The 13,607-nt window shown below is 41.8% G+C and overlaps 1 protein-coding gene across 2 annotated transcripts in view; it reads left to right on the plus strand.

The window, feature by feature from the left end:
• ARMC3 (armadillo repeat containing 3) overlaps positions 1–13,607 on the plus strand; it is a 127,964-nt gene that overhangs the window by 45,996 nt on the left and 68,361 nt on the right. For both annotated transcript variants that reach the window (XM_073629765.1, XM_073629766.1), the window contains 3 exons: positions 5,780–5,955; positions 6,034–6,228; positions 8,664–8,847. In XM_073629765.1, coding sequence (XP_073485866.1) covers positions 5,780–5,955; positions 6,034–6,228; positions 8,664–8,847 — 555 coding nt within the window. The remainder of the gene's footprint in view (positions 1–5,779; positions 5,956–6,033; positions 6,229–8,663; positions 8,848–13,607) is intronic.

Here is a 13,607-nt window from a genome sequence, read left to right on the forward strand (position 1 = left end):
CGTCCATTGCTCCACTGACACTGTCATAGGCATATGTGTTTGAGCTTGGGGGTGCACAACCTAATGCAATAGGCTGCGCACACCTATGGCAAAATGCCTAAAAATTGCCCAAAAATCATATACAAGCCTGCCTTTTAGTTACACAAAAATCACCGGTTTCCATTGTACACCATTACAACCTTCTAGCCGCCGGCATCCTAACAACCAATGACATCATCAGTTGATAAGGAGAATGTCAGTCATCTGTACAGCATCTTTGTTTAATTCTCCCCTTCCCCTCTCCGTCAGCACTGGGGTCACATTAGCTGAGAGATGCGGAAAAACCGAGGAAGAAGAGAAACAGTGGGGTTGATTTACTAAAGAAAAATAGACTGTGCACTTTGCAAAGTGCAGTTGATCTAGAGCTTAGTAAATGAGGTAAGGCTTTGCTAAGAGTACCCAATCACGTGCAAGGAAAATTTGGATGATGGAAGGCAGCAGAGTTTCTGCTCATTTACTAAACTCTGGAGCAACTGCACTTGCATAGTGCACAGACTTTTTCCCTTTAATAAATAAAGCCCATTAAAATACTAGTCAGTAACAGTATGCAAAAGTGTATTTGATTTGGAAGAATAAATCACCTCTAATGCTGGGTGTCCATGTGTGGATGTTGATGCACTATGTAAAACTATTAGAATAGCTTTTTACATTTTAGAATGGGGTGCCACAAGGCTATCCATAATTTTAAAGGATGCCCTGAGACTGTCCATAATTTTAAAGGGTGCCTTGACTGAAAAAATATTGAGAAACACTGCTTTAGAGTATGGGACATTCTAAGGCCTCATGTACACTGCTGCTGGTAAACGGACGTTCAGAGGCAGTTGGCTGCTTTTTTCAGCTGCCCCTGAACTCATCCAATGTTATCTTATGTGTACTCAGGTTCGTTTAATGTCGTTTTTAGGCAGTTGAGTTTAGAGGCCTTTTTTGGAAAGCAAAAAAATGAGACGCTGAATTTACAGGCATTTCAAGCGCCAACCGCTTCTAAACGCGCTAATTCACGTTTAGCCGCGTTTTGTTTACAGGCGTTTTTCATTTTTGGCTATTTTGAAAAAAATGTTTTTTTTCAAAAGCTTCTAAACGTAAACGCGGCATGTAAATGCGGCAAAACGGACGTTTTAAACGTGGGTCACTATCTGTCAAGTTAAATCGTTCAGGAGAGGTTGTAAAAAGTCCCGTGTACATTAAGCCTAACTCACCCACATCACCAAGTGCAGAGCTCTGCTGGGTCACAGCTATGCTTCTGCAGATATGGAGTGCAGGACTCTTGGGGGGCTTCAGTGAATGATTTGAGAGAAGTGTAGAAACATGCGAAGCAAACATGCACTTTGGCCATTCAGGGCAGAGAAACATGTTTGCTTGATAGCTTGCCCCTGCACAGGTCATACTTCAAGTAAAACATTAAGTAAAATTTTTTGTATTTTACTGAGTAGAGATGGATTAGAACACCTATTAGATTTTTACTGCTGCCCGTGTGTCCAATAGGGAAATTCACGCTCTCTATAATTATTCTGTTTACTGTTATCATTGAAAATTAAAGTAAAAGAAAATCCCACATTTTGGACTGTCCACAAAAAAGGGGAAATTATCCAATGGGGACACTAGTTGTAGTGACCTGTGGGCCCCAAGGGATTCCCTTAAATTGCAGAGATTTCCTTTCTCACTTCCAATCTTGGCTATAAGACTAGAAGTAAAGGTAAATCTCCCCAATGGGACACAACTATCAAAACAAACTGGGGTTCTAACCCTTCCTTACGCTATCCAAAATGAAAAAAATTGTGCCTATAGTTCTACTGTAAGCTGTGTATACAGTAGTAGATCTTTGAATGAACATTCGTACAAATATTATTACGAACATCCATACGAGAATTCTCAGTACTATCGATGTGTAAGCAGGTTGAAGTACTCAGTAAGTGCTGTCCCGGCTTGAAGGGTTGAGTCTAATGTTTTGCCCAATTTTTTTAGTCTTTTGGCGGGTTCCTGTTTGGGTCTGACCCACTTTCCCTGTGTGATATAAAGGGGACTTCATTGTTGTTGGCCGCGTAGGAGAGAACTTGCAGGAGAAAGACCAAGGCATTCTAGTGCAACCTTGGGTTATGAGACCTGTAAGGGAGACGGACAAAGAGACCTGTAGAAGTGGGAGAATGTCACCTGTCACGGCCTGTAACAGAGACTTTTGACCTGGGGTTTGCCCTGAAGACACCAGTGCTGGAGAAATGCTTCTGAATGACTTATGATTGCTGGACTACACTTCTGCAGTTATGCCGGGGCAGCACATAAGCCTATAGTTATAGTTAGGAACAGGGCTTTTTTTCTCAAACAATAGGTGCTGGAACTCAATCACGACCCCCCAAAACCACTCCCCCCACACACACCCTCCAAATCACATCAAATAGTGGGTATAGTCATATTTCACAAACAGTAGAAGGGTCTTAAAGGGGCATTAAATATCAGGATTGCATTACAGTGCAGAGTTCATGGGGGTGCAGAGCTGTCACTTGTAAACATAGAAACCAGACTTCTGTGTTTACAAGTGATTGTGGTGAGCAGGCACCAAAGGGTCTGAGCCAGAGGTGGTGGAACTGAGTTCCACCAAGTTCCCCCTGAAAAAAAGCCCTGGTTAGGAAACTAGGAAAGTATCATGTCTTACCTGTTGGACTGTGAAATGTCTATTTTTGCACTTTTGCCAAGTAAAGTACTGAACTTTGTCCATGCCTGGTTTAAAGCCATTAAAGAAGTGTATCGTAAGTAATTGGCACACACACAGTTAACCAGTGGGTCTTAACACATTGGGGTATAAAGATGTCAGCGTGGAATGGAGTAATGTGAAGACATAAGTAGTTGCCTAGAGTAACGGAAGTGTAACAAGCAGCCTGTCTATAACAGGTACCTGTTATAGGTGGCACGGCCTCTAGCAGCGAGGGAGATGTTGTCGGCACTCCTTTCACCAGCGATCTGTCTCCCATAGCAACGGGAGCAGATTGCACCTCCGAGGTACTGCATCCTGTACAGAGGTACAGAAGTTCAGTAATTAAGTTAAATGCATAACATGGCGCCTGTACAGAGTATATGGCGGGGCCCACTCCACTAATGGAAATTGTAGTAGAAAACACTGGATAGGTGGTTGTGGACACTGGCTCTGCATGTACCTCCAAAATGCAAGCTGCTGTGAAGGTGTGCATTGGTAGGGGGAACTGAGAGTTAACTGGAGAACTGTTGCAGTGCTATGTTACATAGTAGGTGAGGTTGAAAAAAGACACAAGTACATCAAGTCCAACCTATGTGTGTGATTATATGTCAGTATAACATTGTATATCCCTGTATGTTGTGGTCGTTCAGGTGCTTATCTAATAGTTTTTTGAAACTATCGATGCCCCCCGCTGAGACCACCGCCTGTGGAAGGGAATTCCACATCCTTGCCGCTCTTACAGTAAAGAACCCTCTACGTAGTTTAAGGTTAAACCCCTTTTCTTCTAATTTTAATGAGTGGCCACGTGTCTTGTTAAACTCCCTTCCGCAAAAAAGTTTTATCCCTATTGTGGGGTCACCAGTACGGTATTTGTATATTGAAATCATATCCCCTCTCAAGCGTCTCTTCTCCAGAGAGAATAAGTTCAGTGCTCGCAACCTTTCTTCATGTCTAATGTCCTCCAGACCAATTATTAGCTTTGTTGCCCTTCTTTGTACTCGCTCCATTTCCAGTACATCCTTCCTGATGACTGGTGCCCAGAACTGGACAGCATACTCCAGGTGCAGCCGGACCAGAGTCTTGTAGAGTGGCAGAATTATCGCTTTATCCTCGGAGTTAATCCCTTTTAAATGCATGCAAATATTCTGTTTTCTTTATTAGCAGCAGCTTGGCATTGCATGCCATTGCTGAGCCTATCATCTACTAGGACCCCCAGGTCCTTTTCCATCCTAGATTCCCCCAGAGGTTCTCCTCCCAGTGTATAAATTGCATTTATATTTTTGCCACCCAAATGCATTATTTTATATTTTTCTACAATAAACCTCATTTGCCATGTAGATGCCCACCCCACTAATTTGTTCAGATCTTCTTTCAAGGTTTCCACATCCTGCGGAGAAGTTATTGCCCTGCTTAGCTTAGTATCATCCGCAAATACAGAGGTTGAACTGTTTACCCCATCCTCCAGGTCGTTTATGAACAAATTAAATAGGATTGGTCCCAGCACAGAACCCTGTGGGACCTCACTACCCACCCCTGACCATTCCGAGTATTCCCCATTTATCACCACCCTCTGAACTTGCCCTTGTAGCCAGTTTTCAATCCATGTACTCACCCTATGGTCCATTCCTAACGGACCTTATTTTGTACAGTAAGCATTTATGGGGAACTGTGTCAAATGCTTTTGCAAAATCCAGATACACCACGTCTACGGGCCTTCCTTTATCTAGATGGCAACTCAGCTCCTCATCGAAGTTTAATAGATTGGTTTGGCAAGAATGATTCCTTATGAATCCATGCTGATTACTGCTAATGATACCGTTCTCATTACTAAAATCTTGTATATAGTCCCTTATCATCCCCTCCAAGAGCTTGCATACTATTGATTTTAGGCTAACTGGTCTGTAATTTCCAGGGATATATTTTGGGCCCAGGCTGAGACCAGCGGCTCTTTGAAGGTAATCAACGAGGAGTTTCCACCTTCCTCTTCACCCATCGTGTGTTCTGCTGATGACGAGGATGGGCTGCATGGTTTTGACCCAGCTTTAGACTTACCGCCACCAGACGTTTCTGTTGTACCCTGGAAGGAAGAAAAAGATGGGGAGATTTACTGTTAGTGTCTTGTCTATGTACAGTATATGTTAAAACTTTAATCCCCAACATTAAATCAGCCCCTGCAGAAGCATACCTTATACAGGGCTTCAATCATCACCAAACCAGTCCAGTAAGCCAATGATGAAAATTGCTCACTTGTCTACGAGATCTGTTAGATGAAAAATGTTCAAAATTCATAGACTGAATCTATTCGTTATATGAACATGTTTTAGGCCTGATGTAGCCACCCTGAACTCACAGAAACTTTGCACCTGCCTGCAGGACATCACATAACTGGCCCAAAGACCCTTAAATAAAAGCCTGGTGGATATTTTCGGCTGTCCCATATAGCAAGATTTTGGAGATCTATCAAAGACACTTAAGAGACCTGGTATTCCCAGGCGTGTTTGACCCCCAGACTGAAAAGCTTAGGGTTCATTTTCTCTGGTGAGTAGGGATATGAGAGGTGAGTGTGGCACACTAGACAGCTTGTTTACTTGAAACACTTGAGCACTTTTTCTGAGGATTTTGGAGCACTGAGCACTTTATATAAGATTTCTGACTGTATATTTTTTCATGTGTTTTTCAATGTCAGTCGCTGATATTTATTTTGGACTGTAAGCGCTGTATTATTGTTATTTGATATGTTTTAGGCCTCGCTCACACTACAGCGATTTCAGACTGGAGTTGCACAGAATTGCATGACAAGGGAAATCACCTTGTTTTTAATTTCCTTGTTGCTTCAGTGCGATTTACAGTTCAATTTGGCCCAATAGAATATGCAAGCCACATCCAAAATGCAACCAAATGTCGCATCAAAGTCACACTGCTTAATCTCACTGAACATTGCATTGCAGTAGTGTGATCCGAGCCTCAGATATCAATATAAGCATAAGCATTTTTGCATTTAGGCAATTCAGTGAAGTATATTTGCATTTATATCTATTCTTCTTCCTATTACAGAGGAAGTAGTGGTCCATGAGTTTGCCACTCTTTGCCTAGCTCACATGGCTACTGACTATTCCAACAAGGCAAAGATATTTGAACTGAATGGCTTAGAACATCTCATCCGTTTACTAGGCAGTACTGATCCTGATGTGAAGAAGAATTCTGTGGAATGTATTTATCTGTTGGCCCAGGTAAAGGAATGTTCTTCATATTAGCAGTTTTGTTACTTTGACATCTTGTGATTAAGAATGCGTTTGACTTTAACCCAGGACTTCCAGACGCGCAGTGCTGTGTGTGAAAACAATGCTGTACCCCCGTTGTTGGAGCTCTTAAGGTCAGACTACCCGGTTATTCAGCACCTGGCTCTGAAGGCTCTTAGCAGCATTAGCTGTGAAGCAGACTGCAGGTTGGCTCTCAAGGAGAACCAAGCTATGGATCATCTCTTAAAAATCCTGGAAACAAAGGTATGCAACCGTAGACTATAGTTGCGCCCTTTTCCAGAAATAGATGAACACATACATAATTGACATAATGGGGTTGATTTACAAAAGGCAAATAGACTTTGCAAAGTGCAGTTGCTCCAGAGCTTAGTAAATAAGATAACGCTTCACTTTGTAAAGAATACCCAATCACATGCAAGGAAAATAAAACAAAAAAAAAACCCAGCATTTTTGCTTGCACGTGATTGGATGATGGAAGTCAGCAGAGCTCCTTTATTAAGCTCTGGAGCAACTGCACTTTGCAAAGTGCACAGCCTATTTTCCTTTAGTAAATCAACCCTACAGTGTGATTCTTTTCTGCATCTATCTTGTTTGACTTGCTCTTCCCAACTATTTAACCAAAATATAAAAGGTTGCAGGTAGTAATAGGTTTACATTGTCTTAATCTAAGAGCCCTCCAGCTAGAACCACGGGATTGATTTCTGCTTTCATCCAGTATACATACAATTAAAGTGGTTGTAAAATTATAAAGAGGTTTATACTTACCTGCTCTGTTCAATGGTATGTTCGGCACGGACCAATCAAATTTTAATCCACATATGTGCAGACTGGTTGTTCAGGAGTCGATCTACTGATCGATGCCACCAGATATAGCCAGCAGCTCTGATCAGTGTATTCTGACAGGGGGAAAGTCTTCCTGCTGTTAGAAAACAAAGGTTCACCAGGAGGGTTCCCTCAATCACCTCAAGTGTGTTGATGGGGGAATCAAGTCATTTTTTTTCCTGTTCAACCCACTGGGGTTAATGTGAGAGTATGTATTAGGATTATAGAGAGGGTTAGTATGAAAGTTAGGCTGGCAATACACAAGTCATTTTTTTTTCTTTCAAGCAGCAGGTTGAACGAAAAAATGACTCAATTCTCCCATCCATACACTCAATGTGGATGGGGGTATCCCTCCCACTGAGTTATTGTATTCTGACAGCAGGGAGCTTTCCTTTCAGAATTCACTCATCAACACTGCTGACTACAGCCGGCAGCACGGAGTGAGAGAAAGTTTTCCAGCAGGCTGTTTGTACACAAGTCGATTAATAGATTGACTTGTGTACAACCAGTCTGCCCATACATGGATCAAAATGTGGCTGGTGAGCATTACAAGGAAGGCTTGTGTTGGGGTTGGGCTTACAGCGGTGTTAGGCTGCTTTCACACTGCAGCCGCCCGAGCGTTAGCGGTAAAGCACTGCTCGTTTTAGCGGCGCTTTACCACTGTTATATATTTGGACAGTATCGGGGCACTTTTAAACCCTAAAAAGGGGTTAAAAAAGGGTTAAAAGCATCTGTGTTGCTACGCTTTCAAAACGTTTTTTAGCCACTTCGGAAGCATTGCCTATTCATTCCAATGGGCGGGGGCGGTCTAGGAGCAATGTATACACCGCTCCTAAACCTCCACAAAGATGCTGCTTGCAGGACGTGTTCTAACGTCCTGCAAGCGCACCGTCCCAGTGTGAAAGCACTCAGGCTTTTACGCTGGGGTGGCAGGGGAGGCAGTTTCCATTCGCTATTTCTAGCGCTAAAGCGCCTGGAAACTGCCCCAGTGTGAAAGGGGCCTAAGTGTTTGTATTAAAGGATAGTGTGAGAGTTATTGAGAGGGATAAGTGAGGAACCCCCCTTAGGGTAGGCCATTGCGCTAAGCCAGTGCTAATGCTGAAAGATAATTGGGTTGATTTACTAAAACTGGGGCACACAGAATCTGGTGCAGCTGTGCATAGTAACCAATAAGCTTCTAACTTCAACTTTTTCAATTAGGCTTTGACAATGAGTCTACGTTCACATTGGAGGCAGTTTTGCGAATTTCATTGCGTGCTCATGCACAGATGTCTATTGAAATCTCCCCCGAAGTCGCCAAAAGTAGTGCAGGAACTACTTTTGGAAATCAGTGCGGTGCCGCAAAGTTGGCGTCACACCGATTCGGATGGTGCCGTTGCCGGCAATAGGCTGCGATTTGACATGTCAAATCACATGTCAAATCGCCCTGATGTGAACAGGGGCTAAAACAAAGAAGCTGATTGGTTTCTATGCACAGCTGCACCAGATTTTGTGTGCTCCAATTACAGTAACTCAACCCCATTATATTTCAGCCTTAGCAATGGCTCAGTGCAATGGCCTACCCTAAAGGTGGTTCATCATCGATTTCAGCTTCAGAAATATCCAAAAATAGTTTCCTCCAAAAAATGCAGTTGATATATCTTAATAAATTTGTTGCATACAGTACCATAGAAAACCATACCATTTCTTCACAACCACATTTCTGTCTATGGACAGCTGACAAGCTGAAACCAAACTATGTGCTATGAATGTGCAGAGGTGTTTTTTGGAACCTACAAATTTTTCCATGCTGTTTTGTTCTATATTGTACATCTCCAAGCCCTTTGTCTGCCTATGTGCTCATTATGCCTTCTTAGGAGCTTAATGACTTACACGTGGAGGCCCTTCTGATAATCGCTAACTGCCTTGAGGACGCAGACACCGTGCAGCTTCTCCAGCAGTCAGGAGGACTCAAGAAGATTCTGACCTTTGCAGAGACCTCCCCCCTGGCTGACATACAGAGGAATGCAGCCAAGGCCATCGCCAAGTCAGCTCACAATGGTGTGTGACATTCAGTGCAAAAATTACATTTAGAATAACATATGTGAATGGTCACAGCCCAGAACGATTTCTCTGATGGTTGCCACTGGATAATGTCAGTCGTTTTAAAGTTTGTCTTTCCTATACATCAGACAATGGCACAAATTCATTCGAGCTGATTGGTTTATAGATTAGAAGGCAGAATCTTTTCCATGCATTATTAAATTAAGCTTGCATGTCATGGAGCTAAGAATTAAAGTGGACTTACAATGTGTGTTTGTGTGTGTATATATATATATATATATATAAAATCATTTTATTGTAAATAATCACTGGATCTACTCCTTGCTTTGCACTCTTATGACGATTGTGCCTAGCTGCTCCTCATAATGCCCCATACACACAATAGGATTTTCTGACAACAAAACCGTGGATTTTTTTCCAAAGGATGTAGCCTCAAACTTGTCTTGCATACACACGGTCACACAAATGTTGTCGGAAATTCTGAAAGTCAATAACACGGTGACGTACAACACGTACGACGAGCCGAGAAAAATGAAGTTCAATAGCCAGTGCTGCTCTTCTGCTTGATTCTGAGCATGCATTGACTTTTGTGCGTCGGAATTGTGTACACACATTCAGAATTTCCGATAGCAAGTTTTGTTGTTGGAAAATTTGAGAAACTGCTTTCAAACATTTGTTGGCGGAAATTCCGACAACAAATGTTCTATGGAGCATACACACGGTCGGACTGTCCGACAACAAGCTCACATCCAACATTTGTTGTTGAAAAATCCTATCGTGTGTACGGGGCATTACACTTCAAGACTATGGGGGTTATTTACGAAAGGCAAATCCACTTTGCACTACTAGTGCAAAGCGCACTTGAAATTGCACTGAAAGTGCACTTGGAAGTGCAGTTGCTGTAGATCCGAGGGGGACATGCAAGGAAAATAAAAAACAGCATTTTAGCTTGCACATGATTGGATGATAAAATCAGCAGAGCTTCCCCTCATTTCAGATCTTCCCCTCAGATTTACAGTGACTGCACTTCCAAGTGCACGTTCAGTGCAATTTCAAGTGCACTTTGCACTTGCAGTTTGCACTTGTAGTTTGCACTTGTAGTGCAAAGTGGATTTGCCTTTTGTAAATAACCCCCTATGAGTTTGCTGGGTCATTGAAAACAATGCACTCCCTGTGTGGCTGGTGTCTTTTTCCAACTATTAAGCAGGAAGCAGGAAGCAGAAAGGTAGCACTGATCTAGTAATGCTCCTTCTATTGGCTATTCTAAAAATCTCTACATTTAAAAGGTATGTGTGGGCAATATAAAAATATATACACATTTCTCATGTTTTGTCTGTAGGGGGTAAATACAGAAAAATACCAAAGAATCTGCCAGAAAATCAATGTGCTTCTAGGCCCCTGTAGTGGGCTGACCATGTTGCCTTTAATTCATTGAAATCCAAGCAGTATTGTCAGCCCTGATGGACTACAGAACATTTTCCCCATGTGTTATGGAGATGAAGAGAGGGGGAAGAATTCTGTAGTCCAGAAGAAAAAAACAGGGCTGACCACACTGCTTTAGATGTTAATGCAGGAATGTTGTCCACTCACTATAGCAAATTACAGGAATATGTTTTTTTTCATTCGTACAGTACAGGAGATAGGCTTAGTCATGGTTCACTGGGTTATATGTTGTTACCTTCAGGGGATTTTTTAGCAGGATATAACCTGTCTATGACTAAGCCTGTCCTGTACTTTACTCCAATAAACAGATTTTACAGGCAAGTCAAAAAGTCTTTTTTTTAATTTATGTTTTTAATCTTACCCTGACATTCACTATAATAGAATGACTGAATTATCAAAGTGCAAGCATTTTAAGATCACTAATTATTGAATATTGAAATAATAGCTCAAACTATGTTCTCACTATGTATGCACAATTTGTTCCCTTGTCCCCAAGCATAACATGCATTAAAATACATAAAACATACATTAAGGCTGAGTTCACATTATTGCAAATTGGATGTGGTCATGTGCGTCTTTTGCTCCGTTTCAGGTCCGAATTCAGGCAAACATTCGGGCCTGATTTGTCCCTGAAATACGGAACAGGGACGCCCCGGACCCCTGCTGTGAGCCGCATCGGAATTCAGTGTGAACCCAGACCTACACCTTAATAAACATATAAAAACTGTCCTTCTTTTGCAGCATTAGATCTCATACCTAACGGCAGGTCCACTTTAAATGTAATATACACCGAATCTCTGTGTAATTTTGCACATTTGCTTAGCATGTATCTTTTTTTTTTCTTTGTGGGATATGATCAAATCTAATTTGTTTTCACTTGTTTGCTTCTCTTGATTCATCTGCTAATTATGCCCACTCTCTGTTAATGAGCCATCACCCCCGTAGAGCTGCTTAGGGGGGGCTGGTGGGTACAGCATGGTGCCAGAACATCCTCAGCACGATTATCACGCTAATTGGATGACACTATTGATCTGGAGGCAAAGTGTCAGCTCCATACATGGAGGCCTGTTTGTTTCACAGAATCCTGTTTGGGGACCTAAACTCTGACACTGGGGGTTGTTTCCTGGGGCTTAACATGAAATGGGAGGGCTGATTTCTAATAGTGTCTATCTATCTATCTATCTATCTATCTATCTATCTATCTATCTATCTATCTATCTATCTATCTATCTATCTATCTATCTGTGAGATATCGAAATACTGCTTATGCTTCATTAAATCGTTTTTGAATGTTGTATTTTAAATCAATCTATCTATATCTATCTACCGTTCGTTCGTCTATCTAGACATCTAACCCTTTATCTCTAAACTTACCTATTTGTATAATAATATTATAATACGGCTTCTGATAAAATCACATGTACTGGCTTGTTGTAGTCATGTTATGCTTAAAGTGGACCCCCCCCCACATTCTTTCCTAGATGTCTCTTCCGAAAGTTTGTTCTAAGCATCAACTACTTTTTATAGTGAAATAATACTTTCTAAGATTTGTTTTGAACTTTCCTCTTCATATTGAAAATACTGCTTTACTGAACCTCAAGCTGCCATAGACGGATCAAAGTTCGGCCGTTAAGCAAGGACTGGCCGAATTTTGATCCATTTTTGGCCGTTCCCACTTGACAAAAGTCGGTCCAATTACCGACTTCTATCGAACAGGACTATTGGAAAGTGTTTTCTTGATCAGCCAGCTGCAGCTAATCGGCTGCAGCCACTGATCAGTGTATTCTGACAATGGAGGAGTCCTACTGTCAGAATACAGTGGCATACCGAGAAGGATTCCCCCATCCACCTCAAAATTTGTAGATGGGGAATCTGTTTTTTTTTTTTGATTGACCTATTGGCTGATCATAAAAAAATAAAATAAACCAAGGCATCTATGGCCAGCCTTAGTCTGTAAGGCCCCTTTCACACTGGGGCACTGGGTGCGTCGGTGGTAAAGCGCTGCTATTTTTAGCGGCGCTTTACCTTCAATTTTGCAGTGCTATTCAGCCGCTAACGGGGCGCTTTTACCCCCCGCGCTAGCGCTCGAAAAACGGTTAAAGCCACCGCAAAGTGCTATGCCGGTGGTATAGCCGTGCTGCCCCATTGATTTCAATGGGCAGGAGCGGTGAAGGAGCGGTGTATACACCGCTCCTTCACCACTCCAAAGATGCTGCTAGCAGGACTTTTTTTAGCGTCCTGTCAGCGCACCGCTCCAGTGTGAAAGGGGTATAAGTAATGTGTTTAAAAGTTACAGTCATGTCTACTCTTACCCTTCTCTCGTTGATGCTGTACATATTAGGTTCTCAAAGGGTCTCCTGATATGTTTTATCCTACAGACATTTAAAAAAATGTTTTGCCTGTATACAACTGCGATACAAGTTATTATGTAACTGAATGTTATCTTTTTAGTCTACAGCCCTGTCATTTTCTGTAAAATTGAATGCAATATGGCAGCCTGGAGGCATTCTGTGCATAGATGGTGCACAACCCCCCACCCCCAGATATGTAATTTCCTGCTTGTATGGTTGGCTTTCTGATTTTCTCAGAAGTTTGCCATAAGATACAAGTCAGATTTTGAGCATCCCTTGTAACAAACAGGTCAATTTTGGTGAGATACTTTCAAAAAACAAAAAAGCACATCTAAAGCTCATTAAAGCCCTGCAGGTGCAGCAGCTGACTGATAATTATAAAATCACACCCATACAGATTCATTTAGCACATGGACACAAACAAACAGCTATTTCTTCAGAATAACAAAAGGTTGGAAACTACAACAAAATTTGCTAAAATTCATGCAATTTGCATAGATCACACAGAGAGGAATGTTTTTTTTGTCTTCATAAATTTAGGCCAATATGTATCCTGCTACATATTTATGGTAAAAAAATCCCAGTAAGCGTATATTGATTGGTCGACGTGAACGTTATAGCATCTAAAAACAATGGTATATATACTAGAATTATTATTTATTTTTATTAGTTTGCACTAGTAATGCTGGCAATCAACGACTTATAGAGGGACTGTGATAGTAAGGCAGGGAACCAATGACACTAATACAGTGATCAGTGCTAAAAATATGAACTGTCACTGTACTAATGACACTGACTGGGAAGGGGTTAACATCTAGGGTGATCAAAGGGTTAAATGTGTAAGAGGGCTTGGTATGTTTACTGTAAATTGCTTTCACTAAGGGATTAGACAGGTTTTGATCCCCGCTTTGCAGAGAAACAAAAACCGGTACATCCCTGCTGACAGGACAGAGCTCTGCCCTG

The sequence above is a fragment of the Aquarana catesbeiana genome, linkage group LG05 (genome assembly GCF_042186555.1).
Source record: "Aquarana catesbeiana isolate 2022-GZ linkage group LG05, ASM4218655v1, whole genome shotgun sequence".
NCBI classification, from domain to species: Eukaryota; Metazoa; Chordata; class Amphibia; order Anura; family Ranidae; genus Aquarana; species Aquarana catesbeiana.